Source organism: Cibotium barometz, chromosome 9 (genome assembly GCF_041138505.1).
Source record: "Cibotium barometz isolate CiBa-2024 chromosome 9, ASM4113850v1, whole genome shotgun sequence".
Taxonomy (NCBI): Eukaryota; Viridiplantae; Streptophyta; class Polypodiopsida; order Cyatheales; family Cibotiaceae; genus Cibotium; species Cibotium barometz.
Genome location: NC_141054.1, coordinates 32,050,218 through 32,072,035, shown reverse-complemented (window position 1 = coordinate 32,072,035; position 21,818 = coordinate 32,050,218). Strand labels below are relative to the sequence as shown.

The 21,818-nt window shown below is 41.6% G+C and overlaps 2 protein-coding genes across 2 annotated transcripts; one reads left to right on the top strand and one right to left on the bottom strand.

Annotated features, from left to right (window-relative positions):
• The first annotated feature begins 2,005 nt into the window (after positions 1 to 2,005).
• On the top strand, positions 2,006 to 4,839 carry LOC147635472 (uncharacterized). Its single transcript, XM_086802759.1, has one exon. It carries the CDS (start codon positions 2,247 to 2,249, stop codon positions 4,032 to 4,034), a length of 1,788 nt encoding a protein of 595 aa, XP_086658885.1. The 5' UTR covers positions 2,006 to 2,246; the 3' UTR covers positions 4,035 to 4,839.
• Positions 4,840 to 7,410: 2,571 nt separating this feature from the next.
• On the bottom strand, positions 7,411 to 8,735 carry LOC147635471 (homoserine O-acetyltransferase). The gene is made up of 2 exons (XM_086802194.1): positions 8,411 to 8,735; positions 7,411 to 7,921 (listed from the first exon to the last, which is right to left on the bottom strand). The coding sequence occupies exons 1-2, from the start codon at positions 8,630 to 8,632 to the stop codon at positions 7,721 to 7,723; spliced, it is 423 nt and encodes a 140-aa protein (XP_086658320.1). The 5' UTR covers positions 8,633 to 8,735; the 3' UTR covers positions 7,411 to 7,720.
• Positions 8,736 to 21,818: the final 13,083 nt, after the last annotated feature.

Below are 21,818 nucleotides of genomic sequence, written 5' to 3'. Positions count from 1 at the left end.
TCAATAGGGGTGTTCATAAGGCCCACTCTCCATGCTTGCGAAGGGCACCATGTCTGACATGTAAAGAAAACCAATCACGTCCTCCAAGAAATAAATTTCATCATGGTGCTTTTGCTGTTCGAATTCCACCTTTTCTTTCTTGACAATCTTGCTTTCATGTTTCACAAAAGAAGAATCCATCGAGGCTCCTGTCACTTTAGCAAGCTCTACCAACACTTGGAGTACTTTCTGGCATTAGCTTCAAAGGCTAACAAGCTAGCTTATGCAAAGAGTGAAGGACAATAAGACTGATAAGCATTGAATCAAAAACATAGTAATATATAGGTCCTTCTTTCTCATGCTTCTTCTTATCCAAGGTTTGAAGGATGTCATGACTCTAGGAACAATAGTTTCAAGATGTTCAATACATGTGCTCCCACACAATAGTTTCAAGATGTTCATTACATGTGCTCCTACACCAACGAAAAAAAAACACCCACAACTCTCTCTCTCTCTCTCACACACACACACAAAAATATATATTACATATTCACTCTCTCTCTCTCATACAGTGAGCACATGAGAGTCCCTAGGTGATGGGTTCAAACCTCTCCCTATGCAAGTGATGGCATCTACTATGTGTGAGTAATGTACTTTAAAATTTCCAATCAAGCTTAAAAAAAAAGGAGAGTTGAAATTGAAGCCCCATATATTCTTGATAGCTATAACAAACTTTACATACAAATGAAGAATGCCCACATGATATTTGAAAAACCCAATAATTAAGGGGCTTCTCTATGCCCCATCTGCTTCGGCTCCCTCATACGTTGCGGCCTACTTGGTGTGCTACTCAACATCTAAGGAGAAGACACCGACATGTTTCATGGCTTGACACATAGGAAAAATGTTGAACCTACTTCAATTTCAATCTTATGTGCGCGGGCCTTCAGGGTTGCCTGCAAAACCCCCGTCCCCCTCCCCCAATCCAGCATACACACACGCACACACACACACGCATGCACACACACACACACCCATGTCTCCTTCTCTTTCTCTCTCTTTCTCTCTCTCTCTCTCTCTCTCTCTCTCTCTCACACACACACAAAGCCCACCCTGCCCCTCCCATTACAAATTCACTCTCACAATTCTCTCTCTCTCTCTCTCTCTCTCTCTCTCTCTCTCTCACACACACACACACACACACACACACACAAAATAATATGGTATATTAAGATATTAAATGTTCACTCTCTCTTAGGGTTGCTTTCTGATGGGCAACCCTGACTTTCAATATGTTAGTCTTGCCCCTTGTAGTGTATTTCTTGAAGGCCACTTGAAAATTTTACAAGGTTTTATAGCCAAAATGCTAAAAATGGGCATTTTGCCACAACAAACAGTTTAAATTTAGAATTTGCCTAAACGCTAAATACAAGTACATTATTATTTTGGGCTAGCCAGATCTGTTGCAAGATTGTGTATCTAACCCAAGGCCAGATGCTTGCTAATGTCGGATTAAGAAGAGTGACATGCCCAAGCAAAGCGTGCTTCCATGTAATTAATGCTGTGTGCCCTTGCTGTCCAGCCACTTCCTTGTTCCTCTCCACAGAGCTTGAGCTGTTGGGCATGCCCTAGATGTGGAAGGGATTAAGAAGACTGACGTCCCCAAGCAAAGCGTGTTTCCATGTAAACTGATGTTGTGTGCCCCTGCTGTCCAGCCACTTCCTTGTTCCTCTCCATAGAGCTTGAACTGTTGGGCATGCCCAAGATGTGCAACTCGTTTTCAGACGTTGCCTGCATATGCAGCGCCCTGAATGGAAGGAAGAAGCGTTTGTACATAACTAAAAGTTCTCACTGGCCCTTTTAGCTCTGAGCTACTGCTAAGCGGCTACTCATCAGTCCCTAGCGTGTTGATCATAGGCGACACATCATCTCTCTTTTGTAATTAAACGATATTAATAATAAAGTTCTCCTTTCCCAAAAAAATATATTATTATAAAGTTAAACTTTGGAAAAAAAAGACATTGCCAAAAATCACTTTCAAAAATTAACGTCATTGTTTGTCCCCCCTAAGGTGATTTTTAGGGTTTGCAACTTTATAGCATTTCTGCTGGTCCATAAGCGTCGAGCTAGGGTTTGCTAGTCATCATAGCCATAGCCATCGTACCGTAGTGATACGGTAGGGTTTCGTTTCGTTTCGTTTCGAGCTAGGATTTTGTTTTGCCCGTCGAGCTACGTTTCGCATTTTTCCAATCCATATCCTGCCATCCATGGACAGAAAAAAGCCCCTGCCACAGGCATCATCTGACACTGATGAAAGCAGCAGCAGTGGCGAGGATAACGAGATGGGAGATGAGCAGGGTTTCGTGCGGAGCGATAGGAAAGCTCTGGAACCAGGTTTTAAAGAAGAAGAAGATGATGATGATGATACAGAAGAGCAAATGGAGGAAGAATCGGCCTCAGAATCGAAAGAGAGAAGTCCTGATGAAGCAAGATCCGAGTCTGACAGCGACGCAAGCTCTGGATCTCAAGGTAAGTCTCGCAAGCCCGTTAACCGGTTTGTTGTTGATGCCATAGCTCAGAAACCCTTGAAGCAGGGCACGAAGGGTGAACTACTTCCAAAGAAAGGTAAAATAGAGGTTTCCAAGCGAGACAGAGATGATGAGCCCGAGGGGTCCTCTAAGAAGCTGAAGAAAGGGAAAGCTGAGAGTTCCAGCAAGGCTGAGCACTTAATTAAGCCTAAGGACTCTGAGAAAGTAGGCAAGGAGAATCATACTCCTGCTAATACCGCCGACAAGAAGCCTGAGCTAAAGAAAGCTGCCCTTATTGCAGGGGCTGAAAACCCTAAAAGCTCATCTTCTCAGCAGCATCCCTCTAAAAGATCTGAGAATGGCTCAGCAAAAAAAGCCTCCAAAGCAGGGAAGTTCAAAAATGACAAGAAAGCTACCAAGAGTCCAGAGCCTGAGTCCAAGAAGGAGCCTTTCTCTCCCTCCAAACCTAAGCTTTGGACTGCTAAAGATGAAATTACGTTGTCCACTGAGATTTTGCATGACATTAAGCTAGGAGTAGAGCTCCCAGTGAAGAAAAATGATGGTTTCTGGAGCAAGTTGTTTAGGAAACTTGAAGGGAAAATGGAAGGAGAATGGAACAAGGAGCAGCTATGTGATAAGGTTAAGAGAATGAAGACTAGGTACACCACAATGGCCGAGAAAGTGAGACACTCGGAGAAGCAATTCAAGTTCCGAAATTCTACTGATCAGGATCTGTTTGGTATTTGGAGTCAGATTTGGGGTAATGGTGATGCAGTTAAATTAGACAATGACAAAGAAGGGGATGAAGGAAAAGACCAACAGTCTAAGCCAGTTGTTTCTGCTGCAAGCCCGGCTAAAGCAAGCAAGCTAGCACATGACAAGTTAGTCAGTGCAACCACCCCTGTCCTGGAGGTCAAAATCGTTAATGAGAAGAAGTTGGATGCACACAAGGGCAAGGAGACTGAAGAGCAAAGCAGTGAAACTGATGAGTCAGACAGTGAGGAAAGTGATGACATGGCTGATTCAAGAGGGAAAAATCCTACAATGGAAGTAGATCAAAAGGATGCACCTACAAATGCAGTCAGCACTCTTGTGCCAAAGGTTACTACAGCTCAACTTCAGGGAAACAATGTGCCTTCCCATTCACTTAGTATTGCTCAAAGGCTTTTCCAGGATGAGATCCGGGCTTCTCTTTCTGAGCTTCAAGAATGCTCAAAGAAAATGCTGAAAGAATGGCAAACCAAGGCAATGGCTGTTGTTGAAAATGCGGTGAAGACAGCTTCAGATCAATCAAGGCTTATGAATGGGCCAGGTGGAGGAGGATTAGGTGGGCTTAGTTTTACACCCTTCAGAAGCTTAGACCTGATGGATTTACAGCCTCCTCAAGGGGAACAAGCATTTCAGCAGCAATGGCATGAACTACACCTTCAAGAGCTGGATGTGTATCGCCAAAGGCTGGAGCTCATGCAGAGAGAGTGCCAATTGAAGCAAGATCAGTTGAAGTTACAGCTCCAGAGAAGCAATTAGACACCTAAAAAACCGATATTCAGATGTCACTTGCCAAGGCTGCTTATGCAGCCAGGTGGTATAAGTGGATCAGTCAAAGTGGTGCAAGTACAAATGTATGGTGTGATGGGCAGCAACATACTTGAACGATCATTGGGCTTCTAAGGTCAGGGAATGGGATTGCTTTCATCTTAACTGGAGGCGCTTACATATGCCAGTTAACTCTGATAGTGGTTTTGAAAGATAGGTAGTTTGTTTAGATTGCAGGCTTGAAATCATTCATCCCACCTGATCTCTTAAGACTTACTACTGACAAGTTTTGATCTGCAAATTTGCTAAAATTGTGATTCAAGGTAAGTTTTGTTGAATACAAGGTTTTTGGGGGAAAAAAGGCGAACTTCTTGGTGTATATCAATAATTATTAATTTACCTATATTGGTCCCAAGACGGGAACAGGGAACAGATGTAGATTTAGTGTGCTATTGATCACTTGTTCCCAGGCAAGGAGGCGGCAGTAAATATATAAAGACTGGTCATGATGATTGAAGCCCAAAAACAATCTCGTCTTGTTCCCAGGCAAGGAGGCGGCAGTAAATATATAAAGACTGGCCATGATGATTGAAGCCCAAAAACAACCTCGTCTTTTTTCCATCTGCCCTGTTTTATTTACTTCTTTATTAGTGTCAAATCTGTTGTGAACCAAGATTTTTTAGGGCAGGCTTGTCCTAGGTGTGGTGCTCGTCTCTAGTGTTTTCAAGTCAAGGAGCCTGTTATTTGACCATAGTTTTATGTGGGGAGAAATAAAACCGAGCCGTTCCAGGTGCCATGCTGTGTGGTTTGTTGTTCTACTGGCTTCTTTACATTCTTCCTGGAGTTGTTATCCTGCCAGTTTCTTTTGATTAAGCGTGGACATGTGAATGCCCTGCATGTGCTTTAATGTGTGTTTTGGGTTTAAGGGTGGCTTGGAAGGATTGAATCAGATGTCATAAAGCTGTAAAGCTGGTAATATACTTTGAGCTGAAGGTTTATTGACTTTTGCATCTTAGCCCTTCATCAAGAGAGGGCTTAAAAGAGATAAGTGAGATTCTATGGGGTTATAGAGTGGTTACGGTGGTAAATTTGCATCTTAGTCCTTCATTAAGAGAGGGCTTAAAAGAGAGTGAGATTCTATGGGGTTATGGAGTGAGTGGTTAAGGTGGTAAATTTACATCTTAGTCCTTCGTCAAGAGACGGCTCACTATGGGGTTATGGAGTGAGTGGTTAAGGTGGTAAATTTGCAACTTTTGAAAAGGTAATTTAAGCCATTCAGTTTTGAGATGTGCTTGTGTGTAAATATGATAGTTCTGTTCTGTAAGTCATGACCCATGCAATGCAATTTCTCTCTAGTTTAGGCCGTGTAAGTTGTGCCATTGGTAGGGCATTCAGATTAGAAGAGAATATTATATGTATTTTATTAACTCATCAAGGCCTGTACTAAGTGCAGAGGAGGTTGTAACCTCGCCTTGTTTATTTGTGTTAGGATGCAAATATTTGTGCCATCCATGGAAAAAGGGTTATTTTCATGCTACTAGCATGGCTCTAGCATGTCTAGATGTATTGTATGGCTTCATATTATAATATCAATTGCCCACAACTCTGACGAAAAATTCACAATGTGAAATCTTTGAATTATATACCTAAATGAATCTAGGAACATACCCAAATTCACCATTTAGGAACGTGCATGTTATATACTCATGGTAGTCAACTCACAAGACTATATGACTATCAACTCCATTATGCATAGTATGGACTAAATACTACGACATTCCCATTAACATCACCAATGCCCAATAGTGGGTGTAGAACTATGTATCAAGATATGCTCTCTCTCTCTCTCTCTCTCACACACACACACACATACACACATAAGAGCATATATTCACACAAAGGCCTTCATGCTGAGTTTCTGTCAAACCTCCAAAGAGACAAGGTAGACCCAGCCATAATGAAGCCTAGCACTAAGGGAAGTAACAAATAGAAAGAATTAGTACAGCAAATAAGTAGTTGATAGGGCAACTGCATCGCTAAAGATTGAAAGAATAAGCACAATATCTACTGGCCACAACTTCCCATACCACCAAAACCTACCAAAGGGACCATTCTTGAACTACATCAAGGATGGAAAATCAAGAGTGGATTGCCTCCATGGTCTAGGTACAAACCACCTTGTCACATGACAATACGACAATCCACCACTCACAAGCTTTTTTCAATAAAAGCTATATTCATGAATTATGAACTTAAAAGTCACTTTGTCAACATATAAGCCTCAACCTTCATTATTAACTTATAAATCACTTTGTCAACATATAAGCCTTAACCTTCATAATCAACCAGCCTTCACTAATATTTGAGATCCCTTGACCCACAAATTAGCAGTAACCCCCACGAATGTGTTAGTCTGAAGTACATAACATTTTTAAACTACGAACTAGCAAGGCAAGATGGATAACAATGCTAAACACAACTTGTCACTTCAAGTTGTGCATCCTTTTTAACAATTCAACTTTCAATGCAAGATCCCTAGGCATAAGGCAACGGTAATGTTCTCAATATGCGTACTTCCTACGGTAGGTTGTATGTGCACATTTTTGGTTTTACATGATTCATTACCCAAGATTTTGGCAACTTCAATTTTTGCATGTACAACCCTCCAACTTCTCGATGAGAGCAATTTAAGGTAGCAAGTCATTTATTTTTTGAATGCGAATTGGCCTTGAAAACCAAGGGATAACACATTCAAACTATCACACACAATTAAAAGAAGCTTTACTTATTACATAACCCAACAGGCCTTGATAAGTGTTTAGACTTAATACTTGTAGCCAAAATACATTTCAGTTCTGGCTGTGACTTTAAAGGATATGCGGTGCAAAAGTGCAGTCAAGCACAAACATGGTCTCGCCAAAACATAAATAAAATACTAAAGCAGTATAAAAACCAGTATTTGTGAGAGGTTTGACTCAACTAGCTCTTAATCATGCAGTTTTTACTACTTGACGAAAAGGGTACACGAGACAGATTAGTGCATGTGACAATTTGGAGAGAAAATACAGCTAAAATTTTACCCAGCGTTACGTGCACTGCTGTTCTAAATACCCGATATGTATAAACTCATACTGTCTCTCTCTCTCTCTCTCTCTCCCCACACACACACACACACACACACACACACACACACAAATCATGGTAGACATGGGTGTATGATATGCCACCTGCTAAAACATTCATTGATAGCCTAGTGGTTAGTGTGTCTTGTTAAGAAACAAGAGGCCCCGAGTTCAAATCCTCTCGACACTACCGGAACAACATGGTTTGCCCATTATCATGCAGCTCCAAGATGTAAGCACATCTGTTTGAGCAAATCTGTCCACTTAGAATTATAGCATAGGACAAAGAACAACATGGTCGGCCCATTCTCAGGAACATGTCACACATTTTGATCTGCTTGCTATCACGTTGTTTAAATTTAAGAATATAACCTGTGAGCTAAACTGCAGGTAAAAATATCAGTGTTTTGCAGCATCGAAGCAATGCTTTAAATGATAGAGCAAATAAACCAATAGCATCATATTGGAACAATACTCTCTTGAAGCAAACCCATGCTTTGATTCACTTAATGATGCAAAGAGCTTCAATTACCAGCCAAAGAATGTTTGCAATGGTCAAGGCTGATTGTTCTCTCTTTTCTGAAGGCTAGCTGCTGCTAATAAGGCCACAGCTATGATGACAGGCAAGCCAATTATGGACAAAGCTTCAACTATATTCGGCCTTGTAATGCCAGGCAGAACTACACTGCCATACTTGATTGCGGCAGCACCCACAACACTTCCCAATGAGAGTTTAATCAAGTAGCCCACATCTTCCTGATGAAAGGAAAATAAAAAATCAAGGTCTCATAACCAAGTAGTATTTCCAAATATGATGCCACCATGAACATGATTATGTGGTATTCAAGAATACACAAAATTGGTGCAATATGCTATCATCTAGACAAGTTATTTGATGATAACACCATAAACCACATTTCTAGTAATGCTAGACACACTATTGACAGTGCTCAAACCTTAATAAGACATAATTAATACAGCTCCAACCATACATCCATGGAAATAACTCAATGGTGTGGGTGCCCTATTCAAGAGTTCCTCTTATGTTTGGAGGAAGCTTAAAAGAGACAATTTAATCCACTGACTACATACTTAGGTTTGAATTTCTGTGGGAGAAAAGTTATGCCAGTGAAATAAAATATAGTAAGACAGGGGTTTTCAAAGTTCAGCTTAATGGAATTTCTGTTGGGAAAAAAAAAGCAGAAAAGAAGAAGCACAAGGAGACGCAATAATGGGGGTACATACCACAGGAAGAAAACCGTTAGGTTTTTGGCCACGGGGGGAGGAGTTTGCGACCCGTTTGTTGTTTTGACTGGTTTCTGTGTCCTCAGATGAAATCCGTGCGAGGAAAATCATTGAGGCTCTGTAGGAGTTCCTGACATAGCCACGACAGACCCCTGACCAGGCATGGCGAAGGACCCATGGTGAGCAAGAAGAAGGAGAAACAGTATAGAACACGGACACCATAGCCAATTTGTTCAACCAAGACCACACGGACTGCCGTAGAGATCTTCAAGTGTGTAACGGACCTGACCCTAGAGCCTAGGATGTTAAAAAGGAAAAAGACCGACTAACCTGTCTCGAGGACATGTATGAACATTGCAAGAACCCTATACTTTTGAGATGATGGATATGAAAAGATGCAGGAGAGAAGAGAGCTTGAGCTCTTGCAAGCACACACACTCACAAAACCCAAAAAAAGAACACACAAGGTGAGAGGCTAAAAAAAAATCTTCACACAACACTCAACACCTATATACAAAGATAAGAGTACACACAATATGAAAAGGTATTCAACCAAATACATACTAGGGTTCTCTATAGTGTGAACCCAACTAAATGAGCTGGGGCTATAACTATGCCAGGTGTCACACAGCCTGTCATCCCACTGGCCGCATATTACCCATGATCTCACCAAGTGGTGTAAGTGTGAGGCCTATCCCCCAGGCGGGTCATCAGTGTCCACCGCCTCACTAGATGAGCCTGATATCTCAACACTCCCCCTCGAGCTCAACTCCATCTCATGTACACGAAGTGAAGCCCTTAATCTGCGGAGCTTCTCTGCATCCAATGCTTTGGTGAAGATGTCAGCAACCTGATCCTGTGTGCTGACATAAATAAAGTCAACGTCTCCTGCCCCAAAACCTTCTCTCTGACAAAATGGTAGTGGACCTCTATATGCTTCGTGCGAGCATGAAAAACTGGGTTCCTGGCCAACTGTATACTGCTAATGTTGTCACAAAAAATGACAACTTGTCTATCCACTGATAGACCCAAATCTGCAAGTAGCTTTCTCAACCAAGCTACCTCACATGTTGCCATAGCAGCACCTTTGTACTCGTCCTCTGTAGTACTGGATAGAGCAACCGTAGGCTTGCTGCTCCAAGTCACAGCAGCACTCCCCAAAGAAAACATGAAGCCACTAGTAGATCTTCTATCTGAGATACTACCAGCCTAATCAGCATCTGTGTACCCATGTACACATATCTCTGTCCCAGTTTCATAAAATAGTCCACAATGCAAAGTAGACCTCACATACCTCAGTATGCGTCTCAGTACATCCAAATGTGGCTTCCGAGGAACTTGCATAATATGACTCACCAACCCAACAGCATAGCTCAAATCTGGCCTGTAGATCAAGATTCCTACTATGCGCCTATACATAGTAGGATCCTCCAAAATCTCTCTTGAATCTGCACTTAACTTGCAATTTCGATCCAATGGCAATGAGATAGGCTTACAGCCTGTCATACCATACTTGGACAACATGTCCAAGCCATACTGTCTCTGCAGTAATCCGATACCATGTGGTGACCTAATCACCTCAATGCCCAAGAAATATCTGAGCTCCCCCAGATCCTTCATCTCAAACTTCAGTCTAAGCAAGATCTTTACATCAAAGATCTTTGCATCATGGTCCCCTGTAATGATCATCTACACAGATGACAACAAGCACAACCCCTCTATCACTGTGTCTCACATACAACAAGAAATCTGGATTGGCTACATGAAAGCCAATAGTGATATGATATTCAGAAATCTTGTCAGACCATGCTCTTGGTGCTTGTTTTAGCCATACAAGGCTTTCTTCAACCTGCAAATATACTCGGGGTGTGACACATCCTCATAACCAGGTGGCTGCAACATATACACCTCTTCTTGCAAATCCCCATGCAAGAGTGCATTCTTTACATCCATCTGATGTAAAGACCATTGCTTTGACGCAGCCACTGCTATCATAACTCTCACTGTTGCCAATTGGGCTGAAAGTTTCCTCATAATCAATGCCATATGTCCGCGCATATCCTTTGGCTACCAATCTAGCCTTGTACCCGATTATGCTTCCATCACTGTTATGTTTTACTTTGTACACCCACTTGCATCCAATGGCTTTCTTGCCTTCAGGCAATTGCACTAAATCCCAAGTCTCATTTCCATATAGTGCATCCATCTCCTCATCCATAGCTTTCTCCCAACACACATTTCCAACAACAGTCTCATCAATGCATGTGGGCTCTACAACCTGTACAACTTTTGCCATGTATGCATAGTGATGTGCCACATAACCATCATACTAAGGGGCTCAACCACTTTCTCTTTGCCTTTATGTGATGTACTAACCACATTTGCAGGACTGGTATTATGAAGCAACCTGCCACTCCATGGTCTATCAACTGAACCACTAGATGAGGACTCTCTTGGTCCACTCAAAGACTGTGATTGCTGACTTGCATTCTGTGCAACCACATTTTCACTCACATCAGCCCTTCTTTTTCAGTAGCATACCAACTGCTCATCTCATAAAAAACAACCTGCTGCTTACCCTCAACTCACGTGTAGCAGGGTTATAACACCTGTATTCCTTTTGCTCAAGGGAATACCCAATAAACACACATTTTCAGCTTTTGAATCCAGCTTAGTTCTCAGCTCATCTGGCACATGCACACATGCAATGCATCCAAAGACTTTCAGATGCGACAAATCAGGTTTTCTGCCAGTAAACCTCTCCTCTGGAGTTACATCATGTATGGCTGCAGTTGGAGTCCTGTTCATGATGTAAACTGCTATAGAAACAGCCTCAGCCCAATAGCTATGCGGCATATTCTTCTCTCCCATCAATGCTCGCGCAATCTCAACAATGTGCATGTTTTTCCGCTCAGCAACTCCATTTTGCTGTGAAGTGTATCTGCATGTAAATTGTCTCTGAATACCATTCTTCTTCAAAAATTCAGAGAACTTATTGGAGAAGTACTCTCCCCCTCCATCTGACCTTAGGCACTGTACATGTTTCCCTGTTTGCTTTTCAACCATAACTCTGAAATTCTGAAAATGAGTGAACACCTTACTCTTCTCCTTCATGAAGTATACCCACACTTTTCTTGTGTGGTCATCAATAAATGTCACATAATACTTGCAGTCTCCCATAGACATGGTCTTCATAGGACCCCATACATGTGAATGCACAACATCTAGTGCATTTCTCCTCACATTTCTGTCACGTGGAAATACATGCTTTGTTTGGTTTCCAAATTGGCATGCTTCACATATTTTCTACATACCTTCAACTTTAAACTTTGGCAGCCTTGTCATAATTTCTTTAGTCTGCATAGACTTCATTCTCTGCACATTCACATGTCCAATTCTTTTATGCCAAATGTCTGTGTCTGCAACAATTCCTGAACCATTTGCAAACATCATAGCATTCACTTTAGACATGTTTACATTCAATGTAAATATTCTGCCCACTCTGTTGCCTTTTGCAACCAACCTGCACTTGTCTTTAAAGTCTTCAACATAATAACCATCGAACCTGCAGACCCTGCTCAATCATCTGGCCAACTGAAACCAGATTCTTTGTTATGTACGGAACATAAAGTATATCTGCAAGGTACTTCACTTTGCCATCCTGCATATGGCACATCTCTAACATGGGCAATTGGATGAGCAGTGTCATCCCCTGTTTCCATAAAACCTGGTCTTTCAAGGTTTTTCATCTCCTTGAACCACTCCCCATGACTTGTCATGTGGTTCGAAGCACCTGAATCAACGCACCATACATCATCTTTATGTGCTGCTTCAACATTTTCAGACATGGCATTAACGACATGCTGCATAACAAACAACCTTTCATTATCCTCATTGTTTCTGCTCGAGGATGCATAGTTGTTTTGCTGCAATTTTCCATTTTGCATGTCAGCCTGCTTCTTATAAAATAATCTGCCTGCACATGTCCAGGCTTACCACAATAAAAGCATCCACGTGTATCATTATACTGCCTTTGCCAATTTTCACGACCTCTTTGACTCCCCCTACCTCTGAATTGGCCTCTTCCACCTGCGTGTTGTTGTTGTTGTGAATTCTTGGACTGTTGTTATTGCTGCTGCTGCTGCTGGCCATAATTCTGATTACTTGTTCGGCCACCTCCTTGGCCGCGTCCATGGCCTCCTCTATCTTGTCCTCTTCCTGAACTTGTGTAGAAGGCCTGTTGCTCTGAACTGTTTTTGTTTTGTGAAGACTGTATTCACCCAAGCTCTTCTCTTCTATAATCATCAACATAGACACCAAATCTGTGAAATTGGGAATGTTTTCCCGAGTCTGAATAGACGTCTTGAATGCCTTGTATTGTGGCCCGAGACCACGTAGACAGACTTCACCATCATCATCTACTGAAACACCAATAGATGCAAGGGATTCCACAATACCCTTGATCTTCAATGCATAGTCATTCATCACAGACATACTCTTTTTCTCGACAGTATAAAGTTCATTCTTCAACTGTATCTTTTGTGCCTTGGTATTCGTTTCATAGAGTTTTACCAAGGTGTCCCATGCCTCCTTGGGGGACTTGGCATCCTGTATGTGCCCAATCATGGTGTCCTATATATTAATAGAGAGCCAATACATAACTTTTCTGGCTCCTTGGTTCCAATCCTTGAACTCTTTCAAATCTGCAGAGCAGTCGGATTGATCTCCGGTATCTCCGGTACCTCTTCATGCTCACCTTCTATGTAGTCCTAGTAACCCTTTCCCATCTGGAAATTTGTCAACCTGAACCTCCAAGCATGGAAGTTGTTCTTGTCAAGCTTCTCAGCAACAATCTGGTTTATGCAATCATTTGACATCTTGCCAAACACACAAATTTACCAGAAATAACACTCTGGTTTGTCCTGCACAAACTGCTGTATTTTTTACAGCGGTACTGTACTACACTCAAATGTCACAACCAGTGACGTCAATGTGCATACATACACCCAATGGCAACTGTTGACCTCCTTGCGGCACACACAATGTCTGAACAACCAATCTGTCTTCCTGCAGTTCTTAAAACAGAGTTCTGCATAGAATCGATGACTTACCTGCAGTGCTGAAAATCGCCTGCTTTCTGAAAACGAAGGTCCTAACGCGCCCGAAGCGCATTTTCGGCCCAAAAATTTAAGTCCGATAGGACAAAATAGTTGCTCTATAGCTTTACTCCCGCGAAGAAAGCTCCTCAATCAGAGATCGTTTGCCGGTGCCTCCCGTAGAGCTCCCGACAAGGGTGTAGTCGCCAACACAAATAGGGAAGAGTAGATGAAGCTCTTACCCTCATACCGCTTCCTGTGCTTCTCTTGCTACCCTCGTACCGCTTCCTGTGCTTCTCTTAGCATGAACCAAGCTCTGATATCATAAAAAGATGCAAGGGAGAAGAGAGCTTGAGCTCTTGCAAAAGCACACACACACTCACAAAACCCTAAAAGAGAACACACAAGGTGAGAGGCTGAAAATCTTCTTCTTCTTCACACAACACTCAACACCCATATACAAAGATACGAGTACACACAATATGAAAAGGTACTCAACCAAATACATACTAGGGTTCTCTATAGTGTGAACCCAACTAAATGAGCTGATGCTATAACTATGCCAGTCTCTAGAATGGCTGTCGTACAGCCTGTCATCCCACTGGCCGCATATCACCCATGATCTCACCAACCATGCCAGTGGTGTAAGTGTGGGGCCTATCCCCCCAGGCGGGTCATCAGTGTCCACCACCTCACTAGATGAGCTCAATATTTCAATAGGACAAAGGATGTTCACACTTGATTGCCTTCCCCACCCTACTCTTTTTATGAGCAAACAGGCAGTAGGACAAAATCAAATCTTGAGTAAAGGATGAAATGTTCTATGTCCATCCATGTGGTGACAAAGTGCTAGCAGCCTATACTTTAATGCCATAAAGTAGTATGAGCATGATTAGGGTGTTAAAATGGTATTTCTTGAGAGCCCACTTCTTGGCCTCTACCTTGTTGCACATCAATGCCATAAAGTAGTATAAGCGTAATTAGGATGTTAAAATGGTATTTCTTGAGAGCCCACTTTGTGATTTTGCCTTATTGCACACATTCTCCAATGCATAGTATGCTTGTGTACATACTTCAATTGCTACCATCTATGGTCAATATTTTAATGCCAAAACATTTAAAGGTTTCTACCACTTCCATGGGGCTAGTTTTTGTAAAAAACAAGAGGTGGGAGGCGCTATAAGGATTTTGAAAGGCATAATTTTGGCCTTTTGCACATTAACCCACCAGTCCTTTGTGTATGCCAAATTGATCCAAGACAATTATTAGGTTTTGGGAATCTTTTGGTGAGATATAATTTATTGTTGGAAAAATCTAGTACCATTGCCTCAAGTTTGTCAATGCAGTCTAAAAAGCTTTGGTGAGAGAGGGCATCCTTTTTTGCACCTTGTTTCACCCTAATGTCAGTGTTGAGTATCTTTGAGATTCCAACTCCCATACACGCACAACATTCCAACTCCTCATAAATTCATGTGGTGGCATACATAAGCTTAGATGGGACAAGTTCCTTCATTCTTCTCCAAATACTCTCTCTTGGAACCATGTCAAAGGCTTTCTTGAATTCCATAAAGTAACAATATAGTCCTTTGCTTGTTGTTGCAAGTTTGTTTTCTTCCATAAGCATGGTAAGGGTCACTAAATGGTCAAAGGTGTTGGTCAAAGTTGTGTGCATGACAAAAGCCTACTTGCCCTATGGCTTGCTTATTGTTTTCTTGTTGCCCACATGCTAAGTTTATGTTTCATGACAGTCCCAAGAGCTTGGTCATGTGGGAAGGTTAGTGTGATAGTTGTCCGATTGATTCTTGTTCCCTCCTTTATGGAGAGGACATGGTTCAATCGATTTGCATCCCATGCTATAAGGCTAGATTAAAGAGGTCATAGATCCACCAAACAATCATCCTCTGTCCATTTAAGAATTTTTGGAGTTGTCTACACTAGCTTCAGCCCTTCTAATTCTTTGGATTCCCTAAGAGCCTTTGCATGTGCTTACACTTCCACCTCTAATTTCTTATATGGGGTCTTTTCTTTAGCTATCTCCTTAATGGGATGTCTCCCCCATCTCCTTATCCGTGAACTTCTTCACTTTCTTCTGAAAGTCGGGTGCCTTCCATGCTCTTGAAGCAGTTGTAGTAGAAAGGGTCTATATAGTGGTGGAGATCCCCTGATAAAGAAAATGTAAATACTACCCAATTTTTATCTTTGAGTGGGGGCCTACATTTTTAAGCTCTACCTGCATAGAGTTGATTGAACAAGATATGGGCCCATGCTACAGGATTTCCTACAGATGCATACAAGTATAAACCAAGTGACCTCTTCGACATATAGGTGAGCTTATGGGTAAGGATAACCATTTTAATATGGAATTTGAAACATAATCAATCATGATCCTCTTTATGGTTATTTAGCTTATTCTCCTTGCCAAATTATTTGGAGATGAAGTAGAACTCCATATCTTCTTTAGTGGTCGATGATACATCCATTGCTCCCTTCAAAGGTAAATGAAAGAATTCAACCACATAATTGATAGTAAACAAGTGAGACCCCTATGTGGCTGTCTTCACCACTACTCTGGTCTTCTACACTTCATATGCAATAACACTACCTTCTCCAACCAGGTGGTTGAAGCTAGTGTTGACATCTAGTATAGTTGTTAGCTTCTCAAATTCCACCATTGGCAGAGAGCATTTGCTAATTATGATAGCTTTATGCATGAGAAAACGAAGAAAAAGAAATTAAAGAAATCTATGTGAAAGCACTTAGTGAGAATGAGAAATGCATTTGCATGAGAAAATGAAGAAAAAGAAATTAAAGAAATCTATGTGAAAGCACTTAGTGAGAATGAGAAATGCATTTGCATAAGTATCCTTGTCCCTGAGAAAAGTTATGACAACAAACAAAAAATTGAGGTATGGATTCATGAATCATAGATTTAAGGAACACACAAATCGAGCAACAAGGTGGCTAAGAAAAATGGAGTGCATGCCACCCCCCACGATGCAATACTAAATGACCCACAATACCCAAAATGCATGCACACTATGTGGATTCAAACATGTGTGATGTAGGTGTGTGATAGAAATAGTGTACACCTATAAGTTCTCGTAATTTACCAAAATATGGCTTTAATATGCACCCATTAACTAGCTTTGATAGTTTCACACCATCTTTGCATGTTAGCTCAAATGTGCATGTACCAAATTTTATAGATATCCGATAAGGTCCAATCCACCTCAGCTTGAGCTTTTCTAGATGAGGACCCATCCTATAATTAAACACTAAAACTAGATTAGCCACGTTAAAAATCTTGAACTTTGTGTTTTGGTCCAGAAAAAGCTTTTGACGCCTTTGGATGATGTGTGGACATTCCAAAGAAGCTACTCTAAAGTCTTTTCTCCCCTAACACCACCAACAAAACTGCTCTAGACGATGCATGGCTGCTAATTCATCTGAAGAAAGTCCTTCCTGAGTCACTGCTACCCACCAAAAACTAGAAATGATGAATTCCATCAGCACAGCTACTTCCAAACCATACACTAATAAAAAAGAAGTGTGACATGTTGCCACATTATAAGTTGTTCAGAATGCCCAGAGTGTCAAATATAACTTTTGGACCCAATTTGTCTGATACTAATATAACAATTTTCTTCAAGATTTTTTGCAACACTTGATTTATGGATTCAACCTAGCTATTTACATGTGGATAAGAAACTGTGGACTTTTTATGAAGTATCACGTGATACTTCATGTGATAAGAAACTGTGGACTTTTTATGAGGCCTCACGTGATACTCTGTGAGGCTCTTGATGACCTCATTCAAGAAATGTTTGCCTTAATCACTGACCAGTTCAATTGGACAGCCAAACTTGGTCATTATCATTTTATTCAAGAATTTTGCTACTAATGTAGCCTTGTTATCTCTGAGAGCTTTGGCTTCAACCCACTTTGTGTAGTAATCTGCAGTCCCACCAAAATATATTTATTATTGGTTTTTGAGCTAGGGGCTTGAGAGGTCCTACAAAGTCCAGTCCCCATTTTTAAAACTCCTATCAAATTATGCGACATTCTATCCTCGCAGCATTCAACTGACCTAACTATCATGTTGGTAGAAGTCATAGGCTTTGGCAAATTGCTAGGCATCTTTTAAAATTGTGGGCAGCCATAATCCTACCTAATATATCTTCTGGGTTGTAATTTCTCCAAAAAAGTGTCCTTCACTGACACCTTGATGTGCTTCTATAATCACTACAACTTTCTCATGATCTTAAACACATCTTCTTGAAATCTGATCCACCTCCATTTTGTACAGCTAGCTTGCTATGATAATAGAATTTCTTCTATGGAGTGCAAGCCTCTTCTCGTGATCGATCTAGTTATTCCCTCAAAAAATGCTCCATTTAGCAAGAACATCAACATTTAATCATACCACATGTTTGGTCGAACATCCAGAAAAAACAGTTTTGCATCCAAAAACTGATATGGTACTCCATCCTGTGGTTCTCGGAACTCTATTAGGGATAAAAATTTTGTAACTGCATGCTCACTTTCCAACCTGTGTTCTATGGTAAAGTCAAACTCCTGTAAAATAACATCCATCTTGTAATAACAACATAAACTCCTATAATAACAACATCCATCTTGCCAGCTTAGCAACAATGAGATTGGGCTTGCTCTCACTAGATAAACCAATGCTTTTAGAGATCAACATGGAAAACAAAATGATTTCCCAAAGATAATGCCTTAACTTATTGAGATTGAAAAACCAAGGCTTCTCTCTCTATTGTGGAGTAATTTTTCCCTGCAAAAAATAGACATCATCTGGCTTCCATAATAAATTGGGCAAAACCATCCTTTGTTTGCTGCATTAATGCACTTCCACAATTACAACATCCGCTGATGCATCTGTAAAAACATGGAATAACCTCTCCTAATCCAAAGGTTACACTATTAGTGCTACCGTGCTAACATCATTTTGAGATGGTGGAATTGCTGCTTGCATTTGTCATTCATATGTACTGAGCATTCTTCTTTGTGAGTATGTACAGTGGATGTGTCACATGTGTCAGATAAAGAAGGAATATTTTGTGCCATTTAATTTTCCCAAGAAGCCTACCCAATTCTTTGATGTTGTGCACAGAGCTTGAAGCCTAACTATAACGATCACCTTCCAAGGATCCACTACTAATCCTTCCTCTGAGACTATATGTTTGAGAGCAACGCTTCACTACTCATCACTACAAAGATAAATTTTTCCCAATTGAGGCTCAATCTAGTTTCTCGCTACCTCTCCAGAACAATGAAGGTGCTCTAAATGCTTCCTATACACATAGAAATCATCCACAAATACCCTCATGAATGGACCATTCTTTGAAAGGTGGCCTATGCATTCTTTAATCCGAATGTGACAACATTGGAGGTAAACAACTCCCATTTTATGACAAAAGCTATTTTTTCTTTGTCTTTAGGCACCATATGTACCTAATTGTAACCACTGAATCCATTAAGAAATGAATACATTTCATGACCACTAATAGCATCCAAAAGAGAATCTGTGAAGGGTAATGGAAAGGGACTTGTGATAGTGGGTCCATTCAACTTCCTATAATCCACATATACCCTTAACTTTCCATTTTTCTTGAGGACGATGATAATTGGAGACACCCAATTAGCTTTGTTAATGGCATAAATGAAACCTCCTTTCAGCAACTTATCAATCTCTTAACTTGACGAGCATAATTTGGATTCATCCGGTACCTTTACTGCTATCGGATAGGAACTGCATCTTCCTTAATGTCAGGACTATGGTCCTACGGAAGTCGAACCCTAGCATAAGTTAATAGCTTTCGGAGTCTCGAGAGTATTATTAGTGCTAGCGGGGTTCAGGGGTTAATGGGTGTTAGGGTTTGGTCGATGTGTGTACACATCTAAGTTAGCACGGCTCTTAAGTAAGATGGGCGGTCGGGCTAGGAGGTGTGGACACAGGCCAGGGTTTTGGTATAAAACCCAACGAGAAACCCTTACCCGTTGTCCATACGGCCACCACAGCGGACGCCCAAGGCGGCGACCAAGGCAGTCCGACAGTCCTAGAAGGCGATCGGTGAGCGATCGTTGGCGCGCCGTTGGCGAGCGCGCGAGAATTCTCCCTTACTTGAGTGGCACAAGGGGGAGGCTTCACCATCCAAGGAGTGGGGTTTTGAACCCACCACCTCAAGCTCCAAGGCAAGTGTGCTAGCCACTTCACCTTTTCACTTATGTTGTTCTTCTCTTCAAAAGAACTCTACTTATTCTTTCAAGGGAGGACACAAACTACAAGGAAAGTGACCTTTTCACCTTCAACTTTCCTTCCTTCAATTTGTGAGAGGAGTTTTCTATGCTCCAAGTTTGGAAGTTTTTGGTGGACGGATCTTCAACGACATGCTACATGCAACACACTTTTTTGCATGCATGTGTTGATTGACGACTCGAGTGGTGATTTCTTCTCGATTTCCGTGCATGCAAGAGGAATTCTTCTACGATGCTTCAATTGGAGTTCGCTTTTGAAGGTAATCCGTTCTCTATTTGTAAGCACGTGCATACCATGGCCTCAGCGGAACCGTCTCATGTTCACTTTGATTTTGAGAATGATATGCCTGATGTTAGTGAGGTACGCCCTTTGGGTGGTGGTGTGGGTGATTCGCGGCGACAGGCCGTTGCGCCTGATCGGGATGCCAACATGACCGATGCCGAAGGGGGTGCGAGTCCACTAGGAGACGATTATGGTTTGGTAGACACGTTAGAGTTTGGGCGTCTCACTTCAAGGGTAGTTGCACTTGAGCGCACTATAACAAATGTCAATACCTATCTCACAAACATGAGCACACATTTTACTGAATTTATGGCACGTTTTGCAAGTGGATCGGCGGCAAGTGGAGGGCCTATTCCGATAGTTATGCCTCCTCTTGTTCCAAATCCTACAGTAGAATCTATTGCACCCTCTCCAACGCAGGAAGGGGCTATGTTGAAAAACGTGAAGCCGCCTGTGTTTAAGGGAGAGGAGTGCGATCGTAACAAGGATGCGGTCCATACATTTTTACACAAGTGGACGGACTTGCATCGCTTATGCCGCACTCCTGCTGCTGTTATGGTCACTGAGACGAGTCTCACACTTGAAGGTAAAGCCTACAAATGGTGGATGAGTCTACCTATTGAAACTCGCCCTAAGACTTGGGAGGAGTTTGCGACAGCCTTTGAAAAGGAGTTCTTACCGCAAAACGAGAAAGATCGGAGTTGGACAGCCTGGGACAAGTGCAAGATGGAAGGTCTTACACTTAATCAGTATGTGTCCAAATACCGTGAAGTCATTCTCAAGCTAGATGGTTTGGATGACTTTCAAAAGGTTCGTGGGTTTGTTAGAGGCCTTGATAAAGAATATCAGGCAAAGGTTAAAACCCAGTATCCTAAAACTTTGGAAGCGGCTATCCAAAGTGCCCTTATCTTTGATGACACCATGGATAAGAAGGGCATGGATAGACCGGCCAAATTCAATGGCTCACAATTTAATGCTAATAAGCGTAAACTTGCCAGCAATTCTACTGAAAACACAAAGAAGTCTAAAGGGTTAAGTGGTCTGTTGTCTCCACAAGACTATGACGAACGGGCTAAGAAGGAGAAACTATGTTATCATTGCTTAGGTAGTGATCATGAGAAGAAAAATTGTCCACAGTTGCCTCGCAAGAATAAGGATAAGGTAAAGGAGAAGGCTGTACACATGGTGCAAACGCTTCCCTTGGATGCTGATCCTAAGTATTCTGCGGTAGAGGTTTTGCACACTGCCGAGATGCATGAGTGTAATCTCACTGCATCTATGTGGCAAGAGACAGTTGGACCACATGATTTGGTCCGTATGCATGGCTCCATTTATGGTCATCGAGTACGTATTCTCATTGATGATGGTGCCATATGCATTAGTTAAGAAATTAAAGTTGCCGGAGACAAAGAGTTCTCATCGTTATGTGGTGTCCACCATTCAGGGGGATGATCACGATGTGTGGGATACTCTAGTACGGCAAGTGCCTGTGTTTGTGCAAGAACACACTATGGTTCTTGACTTTCAAGTGATGAATATGTCTCGTGCGGATGTCATCTTAGGACGGGAGTGGTTGTATGGGTTAGGGTCATCACTCAAAAGGAGTTATGAACATAATACGTTTACGTTTGAGGCCAATGGTAAGCATGTTTTACTTATTGGGGAACGTGATGTATCCCCAACACCACTCATATGTAATGCCGAACTCTCTTTTTTGGAGCATAGTAATCAAATAGAAGAAGTCTATTTT

Coding starts and splice junctions, on each gene's coding strand:
- LOC147635472 (XM_086802759.1), top strand. CDS start 2,247: ATGGACAGAAAAAAGCCCCTGCCACAGGCATCATCTGACACTGATGAA.
- LOC147635471 (XM_086802194.1), bottom strand. CDS start 8,632: ATGGTGTCCGTGTTCTATACTGTTTCTCCTTCTTCTTGCTCACCATGG. Junction 7,922..8,410: donor CTAACGGTTTTCTTCCTGTG/GTATGTACCCCC, acceptor TCCTTTCATCAG/GAAGATGTGGGCTACTTGAT.